This window comes from Varroa destructor, unplaced genomic scaffold (genome assembly GCF_002443255.2).
Source record: "Varroa destructor unplaced genomic scaffold, Vdes_3.0 BEIS01000002.1, whole genome shotgun sequence".
In the NCBI taxonomy this organism is placed as follows: Eukaryota; Metazoa; Arthropoda; class Arachnida; order Mesostigmata; family Varroidae; genus Varroa; species Varroa destructor.
Window position 1 is genome coordinate 7,175,678 of NW_019211455.1, and position 26,141 is coordinate 7,201,818.

Sequence of the window (26,141 nt, forward strand, 5' to 3'; positions counted from 1 at the left end):
ATATATATATATATATATATATATATATTTAGTTTAACTGTAATCTATTCAGGCACAAAACAATCCGTGCCATAGAAGTTGCAACCACCGAGTGCCTCAATAACAGTTCTGCCCGGTAACTGTTAATAAAACATTATGTATATCCAATAGATTTTTATGCTAAACCTAAGCCTCACAAAGGTGTTTTGGTGTGGGTGAGGCTTGTGTGAAAAATGTGAGATCTGCCGTGATGGAATATCAGTCATGTGCTTCTTTTGCTCACTTTTGCTGGCACAGTTTGCACAGCGTTTCAGTGGGGTGGAGGCGTGACCATGTCTATCTACTTATTATTGCTTGGAAACAGCAAATGTCGCTTTTTCTCTGATGGTCCGTTCGTCAGCGTCTTATAAGGCCCTCTTTCCGTTTTAGCTCGAGTTGGTGTTTCTTCTCTATCGCCTTCGTTGCTTACACCCAACATTTGATACTTCGTTTGACTGTACAAGCGGCAAGATTAGCGTTCTAAACGTCTTCTTGAGGGCGTGGAATACTCTCTGGAGTACCCGAGGAGCTAAGCGACGAAAGACGCTGTGTCTAGTGTCACGCCGTCAAGCAAGTCAGTGACACATATGGTGCTTTGAGCACTCTTTACCGTGAGCAAATGTTTTTGGAAACTTCCGTGGTCGATCGGGGTTTTTGTCAGAAAGTAGTCGACCGTGCCGTGGTTATGGTTAAACTCTTTGATCAACCCAGACTATAAGCGACGGATCCCGTCTTTCGGGAAGTCCTCTGGTAGGTTATTCGAATCTTGCTGCCATTCTTCCATAATTTGTTGTTTTATTTTTGTATTTTCTAGTGCTCGGTTGTTTTTCAATTTGTTTTTGTTTAAATGAGTTCTCGCCGGATATTGGCTTCATTAATTGCGGCATCTGTTTCGGACATTTTATTAACCTTTAGCTACTTCTACTTCTATAGAATATAATTGTTGAGTTTACAAAAATGCTGCCTTTTCCATATACCATATATATGCATGGCTACTTGGGCCGCATAAAAGGCCCTTTATCTTGTATTTTTAATCCCGATGCGAGCGTCCGCTCGAAGGATTTTGAAGCCAGTATTTTGTGCCAGAATACGTTTGTATTAACAAAACATTCTACAGTAGAGAATAATAGACGTTGAATCCGTCGATAGAAAGATCTGTGTTTCCGCTGTTAAAGCTCTCGGATCGGCATTGACATTCATGCTGGCACGACCGCGTCTCGCCAGAGTGGAAGGACAAATATAATGCAGGTCGGCCAATACTGTCATCTATATACCACGCCTCGCGCGCCGTTTGCGTATTTTCGTACAACGGAGATTTAGCCAGCCTCAAGGTTGTGCAACTTCTATGACTGATACTACACGTCTCGACTGAGCACCACCGATCTGGTACTGATGGGTAATTATTATTCAGCTGAGTACGCCCATAGCAGCCATTGCTACAACTCCAACTGTTATGGATCACAGCATCTGATCCGTTGAGCGTTTTGCTTCGGATCATCTATGGCAACTGTAGCAGAAATGCCAGCCAAAAGTAGAGCTTTGTCATTGCGAAACACAGACTGACTGCGATAATTATTTTATTATTATCAGCGACTATTTATTTCAGTCAAGAAGAGATTTCTAGCGGGAAATATAGACGCGCGTTTCATTTGTTGATATGTGGAGCGAGTGAAGCAAATAAGGTTGTGATAAGGTTGGATGAACTCACATCATTCAAGTAGAAATTTTCACGGTAGTTGCGATGTGTCTTCAGTTTATGAGCGAAAGCTGATGCGTTGCTCCCTGGGCGTACATAGGCCGTCTTATTAAATGAATGTTTTCATAGGAAAAGAATTTTTTAACCCTAATGTTTATTGTAGCCTACGCACATATGATTCATAGTAGGCAGGAGCGATTTTTATCCCAATAGAAATTTCGAGGCTAAATAAACGTTTTAGTTATTTAGACATAATTGAATGGGGATCTAGCCTTCCCATCTTGATTGGACGTCGTGTTAATCGGCTTAGATGATTCATTCTGTTCTTATGTATTTTTCATCTAGTAAAATCTAGTACAAACATTACTTGTTATTGATACTCTTACTGTATGACGAGAGCGACCGCCGCTCCTTACCGTTGCCTTTTTCTGTTATTATTCTTTTGAAAGGGCTAACCTTGCTCTAGCTCAAAACACCAGTCATGATTGGATCGCTACTAAAGTCAAATTACAAAAACAACTATCAGTCGATCGCAGGGAAAGCACTGCGGCGTTTCATCTCTTCCGAAGTTTCGCGCGATTAATGTTTGCTTTCGTTAGCAGTCGGGGGAAACCAAACCAGTGTCGCTCTCCCTTGACATGAGGATATAATTTTCGGCAGAACGTATTATTAATCAATACTAAATATCCATAAAAGTCTTAAAAACTGAGATTTCCAGAAAGGGATCAAAATGTGACCCACTGCCCCTAAGATTCATAATACAACCGTGTTACGTGCATACTATGCGAAGCAAACTTCATAAAATTCGTTCGGGAGCACTTTTGAACTTCACCTATAAACAGCACACTGCGACCAGACCTCCTAATAACGTGAGGACCCCGAGTGATCCTTGTCTGATTTGTCTGAGTGGTTTCCGCCGCCGTCTTCGAGTTCTGTTCTTTGCCTTGGATAAACGAACTTATCCGTGCTAAGTGCAGGTTGTTACAGAGAGTACGTATACCAGCAACTGTAGTGTTTAATGAAATCTTCGTACAAATTCTAATGAACTGAAACTTTCGAAGAAGGACATTTGAAGGTGGCATATCCGTGAAGTAACGGTCCCTCGCATATGCTTTGATTGACGAAGATGTATCGTTCACAATCCAGTGATCTCTTACGTGTTATTCTTTAGGAGATTGCCACGGGGGCACTTCTTATTATGTATGCATATTTTTATAATATGCACTTACGCATATTCTGTTTAAGTAGCTCATTTGCGTCGAGAAAAGGAAAAGCAACGTGAACAGCTGTTCACAAAATTGAATTACTTGCTAAAAATAACATTTTGCGCGAATTTTAACAAATGAAGAAGCGATAAACCGATATACTTGTTCTCCTTGACACGCTCATAGTACTAGCTTATCGATACGAAAAATCTCTTTTTATTGGAACATCGCCGAATGTATGATCGTGTAATGTTTTAAATATCGAGGACTTACAGTAGTGCATTAGCACATGTATAGCGTATAACGGCACTCTACTGTTTATCTAGTGCTAAAATACTCTAATAGAGAGTGTATTTTTTTTATCTATTTATCAGCTGGTTGATCTTCATGTGTACGTTATTCCTGAGGAAGATTGGATCAGCCATAGAAAACTGGCCACCAATGCAGCGGTTGTCAGCGACGCGGTATCGGCGGGTTTTATCAGGTTCGTACTATAACAGCAATTCCTCTCGTACTTTAAAGGATGCACAATCACTAAAAAAACGAGACAAATGGTTCTAAAAATAAAAAAATCATTATTTCACGGGTCATGCTAGGAAGCTCCTATTAATCACTGCACTCGGATCAACACCGGCAATACACCTCTGATCACACTTGGCTTTTCTCGAATAAATAATTCTAACAGTAATCGTGCCCATGTATGAAATGGTCGTTTGACTGAAGCCTTCGGCAATGTAAATTCGGGTAACGTCAATTGCACTAGACGAGCTACTTAGTAAGTCTTTTGCCTTTTATTAGTATATTATGTTGAGCTGACCTTGAAGATGAAAAAAAGTCTAATTTAGAAAAGCTCAATAGACTCCTAGTACATTTTTCGAAATTCAAGTCTGGTGTTACCGTTAAACATTATTTCAGACAAGCGGATTCTGTAACAAGATTTTTATTGACATGAATGCTTTATGTAAGTTCATTTTTAAGCGTTAAATATGTTAGAGCGACTAAGTTTCCTATTTACTGGGGTTCAATTCCCAAGTACTCCTTAAAGTCTATCATTATCTTGTCAGCTTATTTTAGCATGTTTACAAATATTTATAGTAAGCCTAGAAGCTATTTAGGTGAACTGTAGAAAACTTTATTTCATTGCGCTTCACAACATTTGCTTCTAAAGAGCGTCATTTTCTTAAAATGATTTTTTGTTAATACTTGTTTGTGTATCGACTCGCTGGGAACGAGACTCGACGTTAAGCTATTAATCATTATGTTGGTAGTCTCGTATAAACCTGATACACATATTTAGCATACATATATGCATATACTCAATAACTATTTATTCTAGACTTATATAATCTATGATCCCGGAACGATTTGGCTATTTAGATGCTTATCGTTGACAATCCATTATTGCAGAGTCTTACCGGCCATGCGGTTGGACGAGGTGCGCGAGGAGATCCACGACCAACTGGGACTTGACAATGTACCTATCACGTTTATCTTCCTCAGAAGCGTTGGTCGAAACTTTACCCAGGTAGTTCGCTTCATTCTCCTATCCTTCACTTTTCCACCTATCGTATTTGAAGTATTCGAGGCAACCGTGCACTAACTAATACGTTTTCTCTGCTTTTCCATCTAGTGTTGTTTAACTGCATAAAATAACAGTACGATTATGGTGCGTCGTTATAAATGGCCTTTTGTCTTGACACATTGGTGAAATTTGTTTTCGCAGCGCTACGCTGAATATGCACACAGCGAGAGCAGTGGGGCAGTTTGGTTCGCCCAGAACGCTACGACCATTTTTCCGGACGTCATTGCCAAAAGCGCCACTCTGATGTATTTAAGAATCCTTACATTATCAGGTCGAACAGTGTTTATTGATAGCTATCTTTTAACGGATATTTTTCATTTAATCGAACTGAATTATTTTAAAGCCAAACAATTTCTTCGCAGAGTATTGATACTGACAATACGCTAAAGCTAAAAAATCCTTAAAACTACGTTTTCCCCATTCGGGTGATTGGGTGGCTGAGTCTGTAACTCAAGAAAAATCCGAGTTTCATTTTCCTAAGCTTCATTAAGTAATACGTATGACAGAAGAAAAGCTGATGTACTGAGTGTGTTTCTAGATAAAGACAAGAGTCTATTAAGATCGGGTATACAACAACTGCGGTAAAATTGATCTATTCTATGCTGAATAGTAAAGAAGTTATCTTTGATATGTGTCGTTAATACTTGTTCTCTTCTATTTCTTACATCTAAATCTGTATTGCCGTATTTTTTGTGAAAATATTGTCGTTATTATGATCTTGTTGCCTGATAAATTGGAACCATTTATCTTGGGTTGCGCATCACATCGTTTCGTGGCAAGTAGCCTAAACCTGCAATAGCCACCAGAGGGCTCTCACGAACCGCCATTGGGATTAGAAAATAAACTAGACGAGGTTTATTTTAAAATATAGGTAGTATGTAATATGTAAATAGTAATTAACATCGACAAGTTTATTTCTGACGTGTTAGTTGCAGCTAGGGATGTACGTAAGTGTCCCCACGCCATATCTGTGACAACCTGTTTCGTTCCAAAGTGACTCAATAATCTAATTCCTATTCATCCGGTATCTGTGGGCTAACAAGAACTAAATGTTGCTGCTTTTTGTAACACAAATTTTAACTTGATTCTCTTTATGCTTTGGCTTATGAAATGGCATTATCGCTGAAATTTTTTGTTAAGGGGGCAGCTTAGCGGACATTACCGTTGGTAGCAAGCCAGAATAGCTATACAGAAATCTACCTCAAACTCATTGGATATAATTAATATTCATTTTAATAGCACAACTGTAATTAAACTTCCGCAGGCTTTATGTAAAGTAACTTGACCTGAGATATTTATGCCGTACGAGAAATCCTTTTGATGGAAAAATTGAGCCTCTACCTGTGTATATATATCCAACTGATGACTCCCATCTATCGCCATGAAGGTTCCGCTTATTTTACGGCTTTTTTGGTACTGTTTACACATTCCCTTTTTCTCCGTATTAACAGATTGTAATCAGAATAAACACCGGACTGAAATTGATATAATAATTTAGACTTCTCTTCTTGACAAAACTTCAAATAATTTCAAGGCTATTTTTTGGTTATACAACAGCGATACCTGTTGACCTTCTTCCTATTTTATGCATATATATATATATATATATTGCTAAAAGCGGTTGAAACAATGCTCCATCTAGAGCGAGTGCACACGATGCCGCTCGCGGGAGCGTGAGGGATTGACGGCGCTGAACTCAGTCCTTCAGTCTCTATCAGTCCGTGACGGATGCTGCTAGGGCAATATCTAGATATGCATAGATAGTGCGTTGGCCGACGTGTTTACGTGCTAAACATGGGGATATGTAATCGACTAGCTTCGATACACCTCATTTCGTGTTAACAAAGAGCTAGCTATCTCAAGTAATTTCTAGCAAGCTGATTTAAGTACCGGAAGTAAAACACGAAAGACATTTTTAGATGTACGTAGAATTTCTCCAGGCGTCGGTGAACCTGCAACCTTATGACGTGGTTCAGTTTACGGTCCTGCTGAGGTTATTTGTGTACTTAGATTCTCTTGACGTATTCGATCGAACTGTTAGGTTATAAAGCTATGCAAGGCTTTCATTCAGTCGGGCGGATAACCTGATTTGCAGCCGAACCGTATGCGACTGTATCAGTGTCACCTGCTTCAGTGATAAGTGGAATTAATTTTAATAGCAAATTTCTATTTATATTTACTATTCAAGAGGTAACTTTAACAGTTAATCCAATTGCATGTTAGGCACTGATCAAGCGTCTGATAATCAGGTGATGCTTACTATGTAAAAGTCGTCGGAATACAGAGCATGTCATTATGTACAGTAACTGTTACGGTGCTAGGCAAAGTATCACGGTCAAAACTTGGGTTTCGTAGAAATTAAGCATCCTCGTTTTCAAGATACTGTTTTATTGCTATGATAAGCTGCTCTGGTCTCGGGGTTCAAATGACGTTAGAAATATTTTATTGAGTGACGAATATTGCCGACTGAGTAATGAATATGACCGCTAACCAGATGGGTGAAGGGTAACGAAACTAGGTTAGCGAATACACAAGGAACATCGAAAAGCCCCTAGATAAGCTATTCCACATGATGTTTGCAGTTAGTGCATCATTGTGCTTGTTTCGGATGTGCCGTAATTAACTTTTTTCGTCTTTGGCAAAATGATTGGCAGAATATGTGGTATCCTCATTAAGGCCAGCCTGTTCAGGCCACCAGACGTCGATGCCAAATATTCCAATCTTGCCGCCCTTCTTCTCTAACTCTGATCCTTGCTTGATAACAGTGTATATGCTTTCTTACACACAACGTCAAAGGGTAATGCCTCTGTTGAAATCTACAGATTTTTAGCATTTTTTTTATACAGTACAGATTTTAATGAGTCTGAAATATATTCTTAGTACTTTTCGGAGTACGGACGAATGTGTAGGTAAGTGTACGCATCTTACGGTTTTCATAGTACCGTCCAACGAGACTGGAGAGACGGAGAGCTGTAAAGTACTCAAAGTACAGCCAAGGATCGACTATGCAAAAAGATTATTATTATCAACATTATGCAAGGAAACATTGTTACTTAACGTTCTCTTTTCAAAGAGGCATGTTCTGTAATATATATCGAAAGTGATTAAGCATAGGAAAGTCGCTTGGCAGTTTAGAAGAAATTGTTTGACACACGACCTCAAAAACCAAGTGAGGCCTTTATGTCTCCAACTGGCCATCAGGGTCACTGAGACGTTAACAAAACGCCGACTGATGGCGAGTTATATTTCGCACCGGGAGCTACGGTATGGAGCACGTGAGCGCCTGTGATCTATGCTGGCAAGGAAGTCGAAAAACTATATTTTTTCCTACTCCTATAACCAGAAATTTAAAAATCTGCTGCTGGATAGAAATTGGAATCGATCCTATTGGGCAAAGCGCTCAGCTGTGGCCGTAATTTTAGCGCGTACTGTTATAATAGCAGTACGAGTCTCGAAGTGACAAGGATGTGCGTGCGGATCACCGTTGGCCCTTACAAGACCTTATGCAATTCATTTGTTGGCTTTAGAAAAAGCGAGATTCCCGCTGACACGTGCAACGACTGGAGCTGGACTCATTGAGCACTCCAGAATGCCGGCCGTCGCATGGAGGCATCCACCCTGATAAGCGTGGCTAATCGTAACGAGGAATGTATGAATAAATTTTGCCTGAGCAACCGTATGACGTCAAGTTGAGTGGCTGTGGAAGACCAAGCTTTTATGTATAGGTTAGGTTGGCACATACGTAACGGCCATTTCTTTCCCTTTCATCTCCGTTTGACCCTACTTCAGTTTCTCACGCGAGATCGATGACAATCCCCGACGACTTTTTTGCACGCGCCATATCCTTTTCGTGCCTTGCACGTACAAGACCTCAGAATAATAAGAGTTTATAATAAGTTAAGTTATTGTTGATTCGTTCTTGTTCTATGAAAAGTCTTAATCAGGTCTTCTTGGGCCCTCAATCACATAAGGCCAGCTTAAATGCCTTCAGGCAGTCAAAACTAAATTACAATGGCTCTGTAGTTTCGAATCGGCCACATATATATATATATATATATATATATATATATATATGGAAAACTAGTTAGTATTTGAGCAACATAAGACAGACACAAAAATACGCTACCTTTCGGAGAAAAATATCAAATATGATTTTGTGTAACAGTTTGCCTGAAACGACATGACGACTACATCTGTACCATAGAGACTTTTCCAATTCCTTTTTGAACCTTAGTTGACCTGCAGGAGTTATTTTCGATGGATAATAGGAAAGAGCTACATCATGGAACGAGCAGGAAAGCTGGTACAACGGTAATTTAAAGGGTAAATTTTTTCCATGCGAGTGCGAAGCGGGCAGGTAGTGAAACAGTCTCATTAAAACTAATAAGAGGTAGACGGGAGAATTGACAATGTTCCACCTGAAATAACGTACGATTCTCTCACGAAAATACTAACCTTGCTTATATGTTTTTCAGGTCAAGCCACATCAGGAGGGGGAGCTAAAAGTCAAATATTTTTGTCCGCCATTCGTAAGTACTTTCGTTGTGTAATAATGAATATAATTTGGAAAAATGTTTTATGATGGTAGCTAAATAAGTGTTGAGCATAAAACATTTGAGATATACTGTGCATCCGTACACAAACTACGACGCACCGCCGGTCTGGCAAATCCGCGTTTTTAAAAAATCGAGGCGAACAAGATATACGCCTATACACAAGCTAAGCGTATTTGTTGCCACTACACCATGTCAGAATCTTTGTGAAGGCCAGTTAATAATTAAATATTTCGAAGTTTACATCTGATACTGACAGCCGCTAAGCATTGCCTCGCGTGAATGGCCTAGTGTCATGTAGGAATGCAAGCGTAGGATCATGACAGGCTCAATAAGTTGGTGAATCTATCTTTTTTTTTTTTTTTTTTTTTACTAAAACAGATAGTGAAACAGTCTCGTTAAAACTAAAAGAGATTTGTATGCCTCCACAAATTCACACTTGTATTTATATTATGAGACCGTTATTTAAAATTTTCGAAAGCTATGTATGGAAAATAGGTCATTACGTGGGTCTCCTTTTTTACGTTACTCTTGATTCAGTATCGTATAACTATCGTCAATCTAAAAAGTTCGTATTTCAGCTATCCCTGCCGGACAGTTTTATACAATGTTTGCCCACTATATACGTCACTTATAAGTGTAAAATTTTCATTTTCCACATTTGGCTTTTAAGCTCACTATTGTGACCCCACTGCACATCTGTTTTTCCTTACGTACGATAACCTTATACTTAGTGTACATTTAATAAAGCTATACATATAGAATAATTATCCATACGGCTTCTCGATTTGTTTCTGACGCGAGGTTTTTACAAGAATAGTGTGAAAACATAATTTGAGTCCAAGGTTACGGAACAACGGCATAGCCACAGGTGACGCCTGATTTGTCCTAAATATAGATGTCCTTCCATTTAACCTACAGAAGGCAGAATGCAAACTTCGTCCATTCGTTGAACTCGTTCACTTTCATACGTGTACAGCGAAGTTGTGACATCTTCTCCTGACGTAAATAGGTTTAACGTTGTTTGCGATTTACCATCAATACCTTTAAACATATCCTCTCTAAAGGAATGTAGACTAATAGTTGAAGCTCGAGCGGTTGACAATGATTCATATGGTAGAAAATTGACGTACAAAACAATTCAATATATGTCCCAGATCATTAGATATTAAACACAGATTATCCTTTTGTTTATAACAGCGCCACAACATCGATTGATCCCAGCTGCAAAAGTGTCCATAAATATATTGACATTTACATATATTTTTATAACACCGATTTCTTAGCATACCAAAGCGGAACTTAGTATTTTTCAGTACGTAAATACGTGAAAAATTTTTCTTAAAGGGTCGCGACATCTCTATTAGATTGGGCCGGCTTGTGCTCAAAACAATATAATTAAATATATATAACTACTAAAGGATTCTTTAAAGTTCATTTGTCCCCAATAGAAGCCAGTTAACCACTGGTTTCTAGTGAACAAACATGACATTTTGTCCTTTAGCGCGATACACGTGCCTGACACGCGTAGGACAACAGTCGTTCTGAATCAAAGACTCAAATCGCTCTGTGTGTATTGTGACGCTATAGTAAACTAAAAATACTCATGCGATCGACGGATGGACGTATACATCGATGATCCACGCAACAGATAAATGCTAACAAAAAACATATAGATTATTATCTATGGACATTTAGGCGACTGTCAGTAGTATGCCATCAACGTATCCCTTAAAGAATATGTGAGCGTAAAAACTCTTCACCCTTGCTTTAGCTGCTAACCTATTTGTGCCAACACCGTGGCTTTAAGTCCTCCCTTTTCATATAGAAGCCATCGAAAAGTCATAAAATGCCTTCGACCTTACCGAAAATTTGAAAAAAAAAACGAGAATACTTTGGAGCAGTAATGGTTGACCAAAGACCAAAAAAATCTAAACCTTTATGTTCTTGTGATAGATTGAAACAACAGAATTAGAAGCCATCTTGAATTTAAATTATTGGCCTACCAAACTCATACAGGGTAAATTTGCGCACAACTGCTCAACATTCAAAGATAAATCTAAATGCAAGCTGTCAGCTTTTTGACCAATGTTCAGTCATCTTGGACATTGGTCAAAAGCAGTAATATATATTATTGCTATTTTGCTACGCTCCTCTTCGATTTAACAACTAGCCTGCGGATTTCTATGACGGGCAATTTTCGGCTATTCGAGTGTCCATAGTCAGATACCCATCTTCTGACTTGCTCAAAATTAAAAAAGACATTTTCGGCGGGCAGATGTTACATCGATCTAATTCAATGCTAGCCTGAATAAGGCACGCTGGCTACATAAGAAGTATAAAATTGTAATTTCAGCCTACTTAACAATGGCTTCTCGCGCGCTTCGGGGCCTGTGTGGGACAAGCGTTATTATGCGGTAAAAATTTTTATTGGTAAACGGCCATTTTCACCTAGGATATTGCCTAATATATTGACAGCGTTATGCAACACACCTTCAACAAGAGTTAATAACTCCTAGGAAAGAGCTTTTTCCATGTTTAGCCAAGCCCACAGAAAAATCTGCTTTCCGTAAACATCACGTAATCCGAGATAGACCCAGGATAATTTGGGCTTCGAACTGTAGAAGAAGATTCCCACTTTGTGGCCAGTAACAATATGATGCTGAACAAGATTTTTACAGACAACTGAATGAGTTAGCGCAGTACCGTGCCTGTTGATTCAGTTAATGGTAAACATATTTGTCTGCTTTCAATGTCTTTTTCATAGCGCGCAGGCCATTCGAAACTGTTTGTTAAATCATTCTCTATTAACTAAGTTCCTGTTGAACTTAAGTAAAATTTTCGTCCAGCAATACTTGTTCTAAGTTTTTCATTCTAAAAAATTTCGGGAGGTCTAGGCCGTTGGCTGTTGGTCATAAATCATCGTTTGGATTTTAAAAGTGAATAGTATACAGTGATCCAAGTGAGCCTTTTGGAACTCTATTTGTATGTCTATTCTGTTACTGTTAGATCTGAACAATAAATAGCTTACATATGCCGGAGTACGAAGCAGCCTTAGTTTCAGGGCAACTTCCCAAGGCGTAAAAAAGGATCAAGTTAAGCGTTTCGAGGTTAGCCATTTTCGCATTTGGCCAATCGTCATCCTTGGATCGGCTTCGCTACGCATAACAAGCGACAACTTTTCCTTTATCAGGCCTCCTTAGAAACGTGGAACACGAGGTTTGAAAACAGGCACGCCAGTATTTCGCTTTTTTTTTTTCATTTCCATCAATCGTAGCGATAGATCAGAGTGAGCACGCACGATAATCGCTTCGAGAGGTCGATTTCAGACGAACTTCCGAACTTATTTTGGACCGCTGTAGATTTTTGGGTTAACTTCGCATATATGCTATAAAAATTGCAGTAAAGTCCTATCGAATCCTAAAAGAAGCATAACAGAATACCTTTTTGTGATAGCTATATAGTGTGTGCAGTTTGACAATATTTACAAAATTAAAGACCCCTTACGAGCTTAAAATAACAAGGCAGACATATTATAACAAATGGCTTAAAAAAATCATAGTAATAAAACTAACGTGTAAATTAAAGTGTTTTAGAAGTGACAATTAATCCAGGCATAGTTTTTATTTCTAAATTTAAACGGGCATTGTTCTTGAAGCCCTTCCTTGAACAAATTTTTTTTTTTTTTTTTTGTTTTTGGCTGTTGTCACATGTGCACAATATTGTAAATGACTTTATTTACCAATCAGATCAAAATCTAAGAGTTAAAGATTATCATCCGTACGATACAAGCTGTGTGATACTAAGGTACGATAGAGGGGAATCTTTGTTGCCAGAGATATTATAATGTATCCAAAATCCATACGCTAGAAATGTTTAGTTATCTGTTGTAAAGAAAATGTATTTATAAGGTTACATATTATATATGCACCTAAACAGGACAACCTTTATATGCAAGGGTAGCTATTTTTATTAGGTCGTCTGGAGTGAACCGAAAATCTTGAACAACCTCTAAACTGTATAATGTAGAATAGCAGTATTTAGGTACAGTGTAGCACATCGAAACCCAAACCTTTTCTTATGAGCGTTTCTAAAATTTTCTCTAAACAAAGACGCTTATTATAATATTTTTTTTTTTTGCGCGAAGTATTTCTGATGATCGCATTTATTTACGGTACCAGTCATTCGAATTCCAACTCCACTTTAGGACCTAAATCACTAGCCAGTCATTTTCAAAATATTGATTCCTTAATCCGTAAATAACTTTTGATTAGACTATTAAAGATGTCGCCTAAAAATATCCAATACAAACATTTGCTGTGGAATCAAATTTTTGAAACAGAGCAGATTTAAGATTGCAAAAATGCGTCCCTCTTTAAGTTTAAGCTGATAATCTTCCGGTTTGTTTCATGAAAATCCTCTTTGAGTTTCTAGGAACTATAGAAAAACTAGATAATAACATGGACCGGCGAATTTGGAAAAAAGGGAGGTTTTTAATTTTAGTGGGGTTCTTTTAGTGCTGAAAGATTGAATTGTAAGTGGTCTTCAGCCAAATTTAAAAAATTGCACATGTTTTTTGCCATGATTAGTGGCATTGTGTTGTTTTCGGAGGAATTGATTTTCTTTTGTATTGGTAATAGCGAATGCACACATGCCTACCACGGCAAAGAATCTGGCAAAGTTTGCCCGAACCTAAATATTTTTACCTTGTGTGTTAAATGCACCCCTCAATATTAATTAAAAATTGAAGTTAGCGCTCTGCAAGCTTCTCTACAGCTGTGCTCTCTGGTTTACGATATAAAGTTTCGTTATCGATAACTTATTTGAGAGAATCGATTCTTGTTAAGGGAATTAATCGGAATCATAGAGACTTTACTCAGTGTACTTCGATTGCTCGGTTCTAGCCGTTGATTCTCTAGGGTATATCGATAGGCTTTGTTTAATTCTGCTCCCTTCGATCCACGCCATAGCGGCGATGGGGTCTTCTGTTGTCGTCGAGTACCAACATCGCGAGTTGTTGATTACCGTGCCACACATGAGCCTTTTCAGGAATTCCCTATATGTAGCATTATTATCAGTTCTCTTTCTGATAACATCTCGTAGTAATAAATGCTCTAAATGTTTATTGTAAATAGGAGCATAATATTACACTTAAGTCTATGACGTATTCGACGCTGACGCCGAGGCCGACTTTTCTTAAGTTCGACATTCTTCTCTAACCTACAGACCCTCCCATGGCTTTAGCGATAGCGGTTTATATTTATTGAGTTTTAGGTTCCAGTTAAGGCTGTCTTTGGTACCAAACTAGTCATTATCTAATGACGCCCAATGTCCTAGGTAAACAAAGACTTAGCGAAATAGTCCTGGACTAGATAATACTGTGCAGTAGATGCACACATACCACCTATATATAAACGGCAGACGATTATAACAGCTATCGTTACACATATACTAGTAAAAGGACTCTAATAAGCAACAATTGCTACTTGACATAATTTGTTCGCACGAATAGAAAACCGGCTCGCTAATAGTGAGGTGGTTGGAGATGATCAGCTGAATGAGGCATGGTAATAAGAATGGTTGATGGTTGATCGTAGTTGCTGATCCTCAATTCTCATTGCGTCTCGGATACGAATCGCCTGCACACGGGTTTCATATCAAAATTGCCCACACGCCGGAACTGCTATTAGCGTCCGTCGGCATGAAGGACGTTAGACCGGCATAAAACAGTATTATCATTTGTGTTAGTGAAAATAGGTCATATGCATTTATCACAGTCTCTATCGCCTAAGCGCCTTCAGTAGACTATACGACGCCTTTATTACGCTACCAGCATACTCAAGTTAACGGAACTACTATAACATCGTATATAATATACATACTACGTACGAATAAGCTCTGCGGCTAAGCAGGTAAACCAAACACCATCATCGTGATGTTATAGTTCTCTCTTTCGGAAAAGAGACTTCGGGTCAAGCATATCCGCGTTATTGGCCATCAGGCCTATCAGATGCTGGCAGGCAAAGTTTCTGGGTTTGCAAATTGCCCCAGTGGCATGCCACACTATAAGATTAGCCCACTTGACATACAGCAAAGTCGAGCAGCCAGCCATAGAAATCATATCAATCAATTCGATGATGCAATGGCTCCATTCCTCATCTCTAACAGTATTATCCAATTTAGGTTGCAGATTTTGAGCTTAGACGCTCAGTATTATTTATCGTGGACCTATGTGAGTGTATTACTAATCTATGTAAGGCCTATTTGATTCAGTTGTAGTAGTGGGTCAGCACATTTTTACGGGTAACCTATAGCCATTAGTCTTTAACGCCACATTGATGCGTACCCAGCCACACTATTGTCCAACTGTGTCGTGAGTTCCGCTATGCTTAGAGTATTCCTCGCCAGACCATAGGCTATCCCATTTCTCAGGTGGTCGAAGCAGGCGCAACGTGATTGCGTCCTAGCGACTAGGAAAGCGCAGAGATTCTCTGCTCCAGTGGCTGTGGCCTGCCGGTAACGAAACTGCACTCTGTGGCGACGCCATCGGGGATTCTCTTTGTCGATGTATCTGGGTCCGCCGTCCACAAACGCGGTGGCAACTCAACCGCGCAGGCTGACGATCAACACTACACTGAAGCAACGAACTCGAGGGTAAAGGGACTGGAGCCATAGGGCAGCATCGCTCGCTTGGTACGCGAGCCGACCGGAAGTTTCGCGCTGAACACAAAGTTTGGAAGACTGAGCTTATTTTGAACTCGATCGATTTTTTAAATCCAAAAAAGGTACAATACGGCAAGCGTTCACCTATTCAAGGGCTCCGAGAAGCGCAAGTGTCGAGTACTGGGCAGACTGCTGGACAGGCACGCAGGTATTGCGCCTCTTCAGGACTAGGCAGTTAAAGCTTGCAGGTAATTTAGGCAGGTAGAACAGAAAAGATTCATATGGGTTTTATTGTGTCACAAAACTGACTGGTTCCATTTTCTAGATTAGGAGTAGGGCCGCTATGAATGACGAAGCTTTTGCTGTCACTTGTGACGTTTGTCATCATTACCATATTGACTTACCTAAGTTGAGTATTAATCTTGTGCCTATTCATACAATGTGATGTTGCGGTGGTATTGAGCAAAATGTTAGCCTCGGCGTACATACATTTAAGTTAAGCACGATCGGTACAAGAAGCTTTTCAATTGCAAATACGATATGTTAATGGCACGTTCGGCGGACAATATATGTTAGTAAATTTCTTACACCGACAGCGGGTGTCGTAACAAGTAGTATATCGGTTCGCCCACTGCGGGCAACTTCCGGTGCAGGATTATGCGCCGTGGTTTGCGCCAGCCGAGTCAGCTGGGTGAGGGTCAACATCGCTAACCGCTGACCCACTACGGGCTCCACGGTGCCGTTTGGGGCTCAGGGAGGTTGACAATTCACTCTGCAGTAGTGGTCTAGTAACATCCTTTGCTGTGTGCACAGAGTTCGATAACGTGTGCTAGCAAGTGTCCGCTTCTTGAGCTCGTCACACTGAACAAAGCAAATGAAGCCTGTGTTGAGGATTGTGAACGATACTGCGAATAACCTCATGTAGAGCCCGACCGTTAACTGTATCCTTTTGTTACCGATATTACTGAACTTATCCAGCTAAGCTTTACAAGAAAATTCTATAGATGAAGACAGCGAGCATCGGATGTAAAGCCATCACCTATTCCACCATATGTTATAACGAATGAATGTTGTGATCAGTCCAATCTTATCTTCATTTAGGGCAAGAAGTTGTTACTTGAATCTGTCGCGGTCCGCCTTTGTTGTTACCATTTTGATGTGCAAAACGCAGCTAACATAAACCAACCTCTGTTTGTACCGGTAGATAAACTCGCAATGAAAATGACAGCAGAAATATCTCAAACTGCGACTGTGCCCTCGAGCGAAACACTACCGTCTCAGCAAGAGGCAATGGAGAAAATGCTTGAGGAAACGGTGCTCGAGGAGGCTCGATCAATTTTTCGAAAGTTTTCAATGTCCCTTGGAAGTCGTAAGAACTCCACAAAATCCCTGAAGTCGCTAGAAAGTGTTGTGGCAGAAAATAGTCCCGCCGGTGCACAGGACATTACTCAGGCAAACCAAAAGATATGGGTTAAGGACAAAAGCGAAAAAAACTTTGACATCCCTCATCCTGGACCTGATGCTCCCCGTGGACAAGAGGACGGCGGCCAAGATTTTATCGTCAAAGATGTATGTGTTACGCCCATCACTTTAGTTTACACCAATCGAATCGTGGAATTTGTATTTAAATAAACAATAATAATAATGAGGTTTATATTTCCAGAATAGGTGGTTAGGACATAAGGAGTATTTTGATAGCATTAGCCCACTAAAACCTCTAATTAGAGTAATATCCGTAAAACTATTTATACGTGACGAAACTATAGATATTTTGTTACCCTAATATGCAAAAACAGGCGCTTAAGGTGACTAAGGTTGTATTCATGACCACTGTAAACCCAACGACATATCTATAGTGTTTTCACCCATAAAATCGTTATTTAGATTTTGGTTAAAAACTAATTAAATTATTTTTCACCATAAAATAATTCAAAAAGTTCAAAAGAAGAGTCGTTTCACTGTTATGTATAGGGTTCCAGATATTTTTCTTTGAAGTGAGTAATGCAACAGGGTACATTATTGATCCATATATGATTGGATTCACAGTCTTCTAATTACCAGTACTCTTTTGGTTCCTACGTGAGCTATTCGTCACTAAACATTTTAACACGCGTGCTTGTTTGTGTCTAGTTTGTATCATAAGAATCGAAGTGCGTAGTTTCAATTTGGCTGAACGATGATTTCCGTTGCACAAGCTCCACTCTATCCTTTTTCCAGTATTGTGTAGCTTCTGCTTCTCCTGTCTATTAATAATAGGACCACTTTGTCTCGGGTGCGTGATTTTTTGATTCAATTTTGCTCTGCAGTCGGCCTTAATCTCACAATAAACTTTGGAGTACAAAGAAAACTATTACAGCCTGCGTCTGTATTTATATAGTTTTTCTTGTTAGCAGACAGAAAGAACTAGAGATAGCTGCCATTTAAGATAAGTGATGTCTCCATAATGAAAAAGAGTAACAAAGTAGTAGTTCGTTAGAGGGTCCAAGGCGCCATATCAAACCAATGACCCTCGACATGTGAACCGACTACGGAGAGTTATACAGCAGTCAGGCTATACAGAATATGGCCGGCCTGATAAAACAATAGGACTCTGTGAGAGTCGGACAAAAACGTAAAGCCGTAGGATAATAACTTTCGAGCGGACACGGCGACAACGACAAAGATGTTCCTTCTGCATGAAGGAATGTGGAGGAGAAATACGACGACAATGCCCCAATTGCGGAATTAAAATCCAATCCGTAACAATGAATTGAAGCCATGAGGCCACAACGATAAGGCGACGGTGGCTAAAAAAGAATCGAGCTGGACGTTTGAGGGAAAACGGCAGTGAAGCCGCGTATACATATATTTAATATGTAGCACGACGATGAGACGAGAATAAAAGCCGGTGGCTAGGTCGCTAAAAGCTTTCGTTTTTTGTTGTTGTGATAGTACTGCAATAGTAATTAAAAGAAAAAAGAATATCGATAGAAATAGGGGGAGAAAATTACTAACGGCAAGCAGGTACTATCACCTATACAGCTGTACATCGTTTATGCAGGTGCTGTTGATCAGAGGAACTCTTCGAATATTTCCTCTACGGAAATTCTAACCAAGTTTTGAAATCGGCGCGGCATGTTGTTACTAGCACACTATTATAAGAAGGCCTTAAGCGATTCTCAGTTGTTGTTATCATCAGTTGAATTACTAGAATGTGTAGAATAAATAAACACAAGCTTTATGTAAATTCTTCTATAATATGTATATGCTCCACGTGGTTGACTCGGATAGAACCCGCGCTTTCCTGTCAATTTACGACGGTGCTTGGTGGGGACTGATAAACAAAGCCACTTTTAAAAGGTACAAAGGTGTCACATGAAGGTCACTCCCTTTCCTCGAAAGATACAACCAAAGATATAACGTGAGACATGTCTGTTCCGCGTCGTCGTATAGTTACAGCCGATCTCGAAAGTTTCGCACAAATTACCCATTCGTAGTGGGATTCGGGCAATGCTTTATAGTATTATAAGTGAACTGTGGGAAGAGTGAAGCGCTGTTCGACTCATGATCTAGGTTGTGTTTTCTTTGAATTTTCTGGTATATTCAGCGCATTCATTTGCATTGCGCTTCAAAATCCTTCAAGATATCATCTTGGTGTCTTGCAATAGTTTATTATATAATATAGTGCTTTGAAAAAATATAACAAAGGTCCTGGGCAACGAATGCGTTTCATGATATCTAGTTGTTTTTGCTTCTCCTTTATAGTTCCGCGACATGTCTGTCTTCTTCTCACTAGACCACTTTGTATACTCTATGTGGCGTGCATCGTGTTTCGGAACTAAGCTTTAATGGACATTTACTATACCAAACAAACAAAGGGCTCGCCGTTGCAGAATTTCATTCAAGTGTCATCAGACCACGTTGACAAACCATTAAACAACGAAGGTATCCAATAGAACTTCAACTTCGGACGATTGCGAGTGGTTATTTAATTGCCGATAACAATTACTCGTTGATCAGTTAATGCAACTTCTTTATAAGTGATATACTCAACGCGTGTAGAATGAGTAGTATTTGTTACTTCAATGACGACATGAAGGTAGCTTGAGAAGGAGCGCCATTTCAACTCCTCACTGCGGATACGGGTTAGACTCCGAAATCCGTTTATGGCGTGGCTAGAATAGAATTACCACTGTTACATTCATTACTCAGTAACATACTAAACTCGATCCGTCAGCTATCTGCTCTAACGATTGCGCTAAAAATTCATTGTTTTGTGTCTTCTGAAGTATAGGCGCTAAGATACATGAAAATAGCTATCTTATCAGTAAAGAAGAGCCATGAAGATTAAGTGAAAGCAGGCCTTCAACAATTTTTTTTGAAAATATATAAGGTAATCATTATTTCTAGTCCACAACCCTGATTACATCACGTGAGTTTCCTACTTGTAAGCAAATCGCTTTAGCAACGCTAACTAGGATTTCAAAAACTTGTCACATTAAAGAACAAAGCCATAGGTAAGAGCTAGACGACAGAAAGCTACTGTATTGTTATGGCAAAAAGCATTTATAGTATAGTATATCAAATCTCAGAGCCGCTAAAACCTAGGAGAAAATTCTAGTAAACATAACAACTAGTAACAGCAGCGGTGCGTCCAAACTTGGATCACCTTCTCCCACTCATTGCATATATTTCGCTACCAGTTAATAAGTTGAGTTGTCCAGTTGTTGAAAGCTGGAGCTAGGCGATGATGATAGAAGTCATTAACAATCTAAGCCTCGCCTTCAATTATGTAGGCTATTCAAAGATGCGGGGGTATCGGAACACGCCTCGATAAGAACAAAATTTGTGTCTCTCCTCTACGAACCACACAGCCATCCTTACATTTATGCCGCCGCTAACGCCTCGGATTATGTGACTTGTAACAAATTCTGAAATTTAGTTCATTGAACAGGCGATTGGAATCTATGAAAGCTATGAAATGATCTCAAAGTTAAAAAGAAAAAGAAGATGCCAAGAGAAAAGGCAAAGATGGCTTTGAAAACATAGGCTCTCGATAGAAGCCGAGGTGGGCGAACATTTGCGTTTTCAGCTATTCCTTCCGTGTGAACAAGTCCTCGTAGTTACCCTTTAGAAAATAGAATCAGAAAGCTACTTTTACGAGAAGGTCTAATCGAGATCGATTTTGCTAAATTTGTTTAGGGTTTTCGTAACAAATTCGGGACATACATGGTAGTTATATGGCATAGCGACGGTAAGATCTAAAGTAACAAAGTTCAGGGTTAGTGTAGTAGCGCGCTCGAAGACGTTCGTATTAGCCATCTAGGCCTCTCGAAAAACTAACCCCATTAACGAGTAGACTACTAATTATTTATATGCAAAAAATAGAAATCGATTAAAATATTTTTTGCTATGCCACAGTGGCAACACTGAGATACCAGAAAATTAGAGAGAGTCGCAGAGATTTTCATCGAAGTGCATAAATTTAGCTGACTCCATTATTAAAATCGGTCTCTCGATATGGTTGACCAATAGATTGAAAATAATTGAGAGATAATTAGTTGGGTGAATGTGGGTTGAAGACCATGCTGGAATTGATATTTTCTTCACGTGCATTATTACAAAGTGAGTCCTTTTAAAAGCTGAGTCTAAAACAGAAATACCCAGTAACTAACCCAGATAAAATACGTTAGTGTACGTACCGTAACAAGGTACGCTAAGGCTAATGTCGAAAAAGATCAAAACCTTCGATCCACTTTATTTGGCAGACGTAAACACTTTCATATCTTCGAGTTCCTTCCCTTCTAGTGCAATCAGGTACGGTTAGTAGATGAGCGTTGCAAAAGCACTAATTTATGCCTAAAATTTATCCTCCCACGCCTTAAGAGTGAGACCGGCAAGTACTATCAAGCAACCCTGAGCTGATTCGGGCCGATTTGAAGCTTTAATTCGGGCCCAGTGCCACCATTTGAAAACAATAGACATTTGAATTTAAGCCTATCGAAGTGCGGATGCTACCGGTTACCGGTTAACCGTTGCTATTAGAGAGTGTCAGTACAAGATTGCCCTTATCTAAATAAGGCTTTGTAAAGTTTCAGACATTAGTAGGACAGAAAGTGATCTTGCAAAACGTTTTCATAGTAAATATGTGTGTTTAACGAATGGCATCCCATCGAGACATGTAGCCAAAAACGAAACGCAATTAATTATAGAATCGTTTACTATTATTCAGGTTACTATAAATTCTATTATAAAAAAAAAATCCCCGATATTTGCGTATACATATTAGTTCGTGTTAGACGCTGTACTTGATCCACAGTCTGATGTCATCACGCGTCACCATTCGCTTCATTGAACAGTGACCGCGCAATTGTTTAACCTAGATACGGGTGTAAGGAATAAATGTAAAGTACAGGTTAGTGACTAATTAGGTTGTCGCCATTAGGTCATTATGTAGGCAGTCACTCGTACGCAGTCGCGTGAGCCAATGAAAAGCGATCCGATAAAGCAACGGAGTATTTGACTGGCCGTTCTGCACTGCATTCGTTTCACGCTTCCTGATTTTTTTTTTTTTTTTGTTGTTGTTATTGCCATTGAGCAGTTGCAATGATAAGAATTTTCGACTTCGGAGGAACTCGAAAAGCTAGCGAATGACATAGGGCAAACAAATATCATCAGGGCAATACTGTGAAGAAGTTCTATCATTTCTGTTAGAAGAGTTGGCGATAATTTTTTTCCTATGCATCTATTCGTGTCGGACTGTGTGCACCAGAATAAAGTATGCAAAAGTGTTTCTGCAATCGGTACGTGCTTGTTAAGCGTACGCTTAAAAACTAAATGGTAAATTATGAATATAAAGTTTTCCTAATAGCGTTGCATGTAACTTAGGGAGGGCTGACATTCAGCGAGGCAGTCGGGAACAGGCTAACTACATAGTTGTTACGACAGCCGGGCACCCTTATCAAACATTTGCTCTGACGACAGCGGCTAAGCGCGGTTTATTTTAGGGCACATCTTAGTTAGTTTCATAAACAAGAATAACAGTACCGCGAGCAGGCATATGTTTACACCAATGCCACACACAAATTGTACGTAATAAGTTTAAAAAGAACCAAATATGCTATGTGAAAGATTTACGTGATGAAATTATTGTTTGAAAACGTATTTTTAAGCGCGGGTCAGCTAGCATCGTAGCGATCGTTCTATACTATTCTACTAGGGGACTACTTTACAGATAAACAAATAAAATGATACGAAAAGAGTGCCACCGAAATATCTCGATACGTGGTTTCTTTAAACGGTGACAATAATACTTGAAAACTGAAAATCTTATAGGAAATTGTCACTAATAATATATACTGAATAAGACAACTTAAAATGACTACAAATAAAGGCAACGTCCTCTTCTTTAAGGTAAACCTTGGCGTCAAAGGACGACATGCTCTCGTAACAAAAATTATATTTTAGAACCCCTTGGAGATCGACTGCACACAAGGAACTAGTCCCGCTTGAAAACAGATGTGTCAATCGTACCCCTATTGCTGAAAAGCTTAAAAACTGAAAGGTCCCACAGTCGGCACTTGGTTCTTTTACTGTTGGTTGTATACTGCCCCTTTGCTATCACCGATGTCCTTCAGCGTTACTGCCCCGCAAATTGTTTTCATCTGTAACACTAAGAATGATATTGTCACGGATCGATTAATAGTACTCTTTGCATGTTGAGCTATTGCTTGCCACTGGCTCATGAGCATTCCGTACCCAACAGTATTAGCTCTGCCAATTGCCCCGTCGGCCGCAGTGACAAGCAAAACTGGGTCCAACACGGTACCTTATTGGTCGTGTGCGAAACCGTGTACTAGCAAGGTTTGACCTGCCACTAGAGACGAAGGCCTGAGGTTCTTGAAGTCAATGTTACACACTGATCTAATATAAACGCATACTTGGTAGATTTTTGTATTTGCCTATGTAGTTAGGCTTAATAAAGAGGTGTCTGATGTGCAACTGGCTAGCTTTATTTGTGGCTAGACAGACATTACACTATCCAGAGAGTGATGAGCACAAAGTCTTCTTTGTTATATTTCGTTTCGCGATAAAACCAAAGATTTTATGCACCTTGAGATTAACATATTTTGTACCAGTCGTCAACTACAAATTTAGACTACAAATATGCGCAAAGATAGCATGCGGTTTCGTAAGGTCTATTAAATTTGAGTCATTCACAAAAATAGGCCATCATAACTATGTGTATATCAGTAGCTTGATGGGTTTAGATGTGACTAGTGCGTCTGTCGTACATGTATTCCTAGCACAATATAATGTAACTCAGTCCAAGTTGGTTGATACATGCCAAGCTATTAGAACAGAGCCGGTAGGCAACAGGGCTTCAGGTCCAACTATATAGGGCTGTTCAAATGGTAGGCAGGCGTCTCTAGCTAGATACATTTTGGCCGAATCAACGATTTGCGTTGTAGCAACCATGTATGTGGATACAGCCAGAGGTTTAGAAATTATGGCATTTGGTGGATTATGAGGTTTATATTAATAGACCAATGTGGAGAGTATGTATCGTTGACAAACCCTCTCATACAGAACCACAGATAGTAGGCCACCGTCGTTCGGGAGTGTTCGATCCAGGCGAGAGTTGGTCGCTTGCTACGGCCCAGCCTCGGGGCCATCTAGGCCACCAGAGACCTCGTTTTGATCACTTGCAGCAATAGTAGCAGCGTTTCACGAGCAGCACAGCCAGATGAGATGGATGCCCTCACTCTCTGTTTCCATGTACGTGCCATGGTCTGCGGGGGCTTATGGCAGCCGTACCGAAGCAGCTAGTCCGACAACTACCAGTTCGAAACAACAACGTCGGAGTTTCCGCTCGTCGCGCCATGGCCCCAGCCAACAGAGTATCGTTGTGTAGCAAATACATAGGCGAACTTTTTTTGCTATTTCCTAATTTGAAAGAAACAAACATTTGAAACACAGTTCTCTGGAAAGGATACAGAACTGCGGCATCATTCACCACACTGGGATCTTCGCTAAACGCAACAACGTTTAGCAACTTCGGAAGGTTCGTTGGGACGAATAAGCCTAGTACACACGCTAATTAAGAAAGAAAACCTTTTACGTTATCTTATAGATGTTTTAGCTAGCTTCTATATAGCGTATACACAAATATATATATATATGCTATGAACGAATATTTTATCTTAAGAGTTCGAAAGGAGATTAAGCAATACGCTCGGCCGTACAAATTATTGGCCGTTCTGGCCACTAACGTCCGTTGGAGATGCACAGCATAAATTAGAAAGCCCACGTTCTAAGAGTTCTGTTGATCAGTCCATTTACAATATTCTTTTGGATATATTGACGTCTGTCTTAAGATTGATTTCAGCGACTATAATCCAACTATGACGTTAGGTACAAACATATAACTGGTCAAAGTAATTACATAGCCGCACGCAAGGCTGGCTGCTAAAACGCTTTCGATTAAAGGTGTGCCGGATCAGATGATCCGAAACGAGGTTCCGACCAAAATTCTTGGGGAGTACATCATTCTTAGAAATGGGTGGCAACATGATGTGTTACCAGGTTATAGGGGGAAAAAGTGGCGTTTACTAGTTCAAACATGTTCTTTCATTTAACTAGCTTGGAAATTGATATTACTACAGTACTATTACGTGTCGTGCGAACCCGGTTTCTGCACGACAGGTGGTAAATTTGTTATATAAAAATCAGCTGTATGTGCCTGACAGGATGTTCATAACAATATTGGCATATCGATACAAGCCTTGCGTACCTCTTGGTGTGTTTATATTTGCATAAATTTGGCAACGAAGGCACATCTTCAATATTGTATATGTATTCATGAAGATACGATCGGATTCTCGTGGTCGCAGAAATGCCCTGTTCGTTTTGTGCTACTTAATGGCGGCGACTGGAAACGCTCTACTTCCTGTCTTCATGCCCTTTTCTTGTTTCAACCTCATGAGCTTCGCTGGTGTTCGCATTGCTATTGTGGACGCTGGCAAAAGCTCGTATTACTGCACTGCTATTTTGTAGACTATCTATTATTTGTAGTTTGCTATGTTAGCCATGCGTTTGCTATCAGACCCAATCAGCAGCATTATGTCGTCGAATGACATTCGTCGACAGTCGTCGAATAATGTGGGAAAGTTTATCTTATGTGCTTGGGGGAGACCTAGCACGCAGTCGCTTATGTAACGCTCTTATAGTTTGTAGGACGTTTAACATCAGCTCAGGTAGGGTAAACCTGATTCTTGTAATATGCTTTTCGTCTAAGCCAGCAATTGATTCGATGCGTTGTTGTCTTAACTTAATAGTTTGTTTTTGTTCTTCGACCAAGTCGTTTTGCAGTTTTCACTGATAAGTATTGCGGCATTGGACGCGACGGAGGTCTTGAACGTGATCTCTCTTCTGCAATGTTCTAT

General features: G+C 39.7%; 1 protein-coding gene across 5 annotated transcripts in view; it reads left to right on the top strand.

Moving 5' to 3' along the window:
• Positions 1–26,141, top strand: part of LOC111244682 (uncharacterized) — a 64,662-nt gene that overhangs the window by 14,877 nt on the left and 23,644 nt on the right. Inside the window, exons 1-4 of one of the 5 annotated variants that reach the window (XM_086980750.1) lie at positions 490–768; positions 3,294–3,403; positions 4,327–4,444; positions 8,977–9,030. In XM_086980750.1, coding sequence (XP_086836876.1) covers positions 4,340–4,444; positions 8,977–9,030 — 159 coding nt within the window. In that variant the 5' untranslated portion in view covers positions 490–768; positions 3,294–3,403; positions 4,327–4,339. Of the gene's footprint in view, positions 1–489; positions 769–2,279; positions 2,705–3,293; positions 3,404–4,326; positions 4,445–8,976; positions 9,031–16,490; positions 17,287–26,141 lie in introns of those variants that run through there. The other 4 variants (XM_086980751.1, XM_086980749.1, XR_015321671.1 and 1 more) reach the window with 4 other exon arrangements.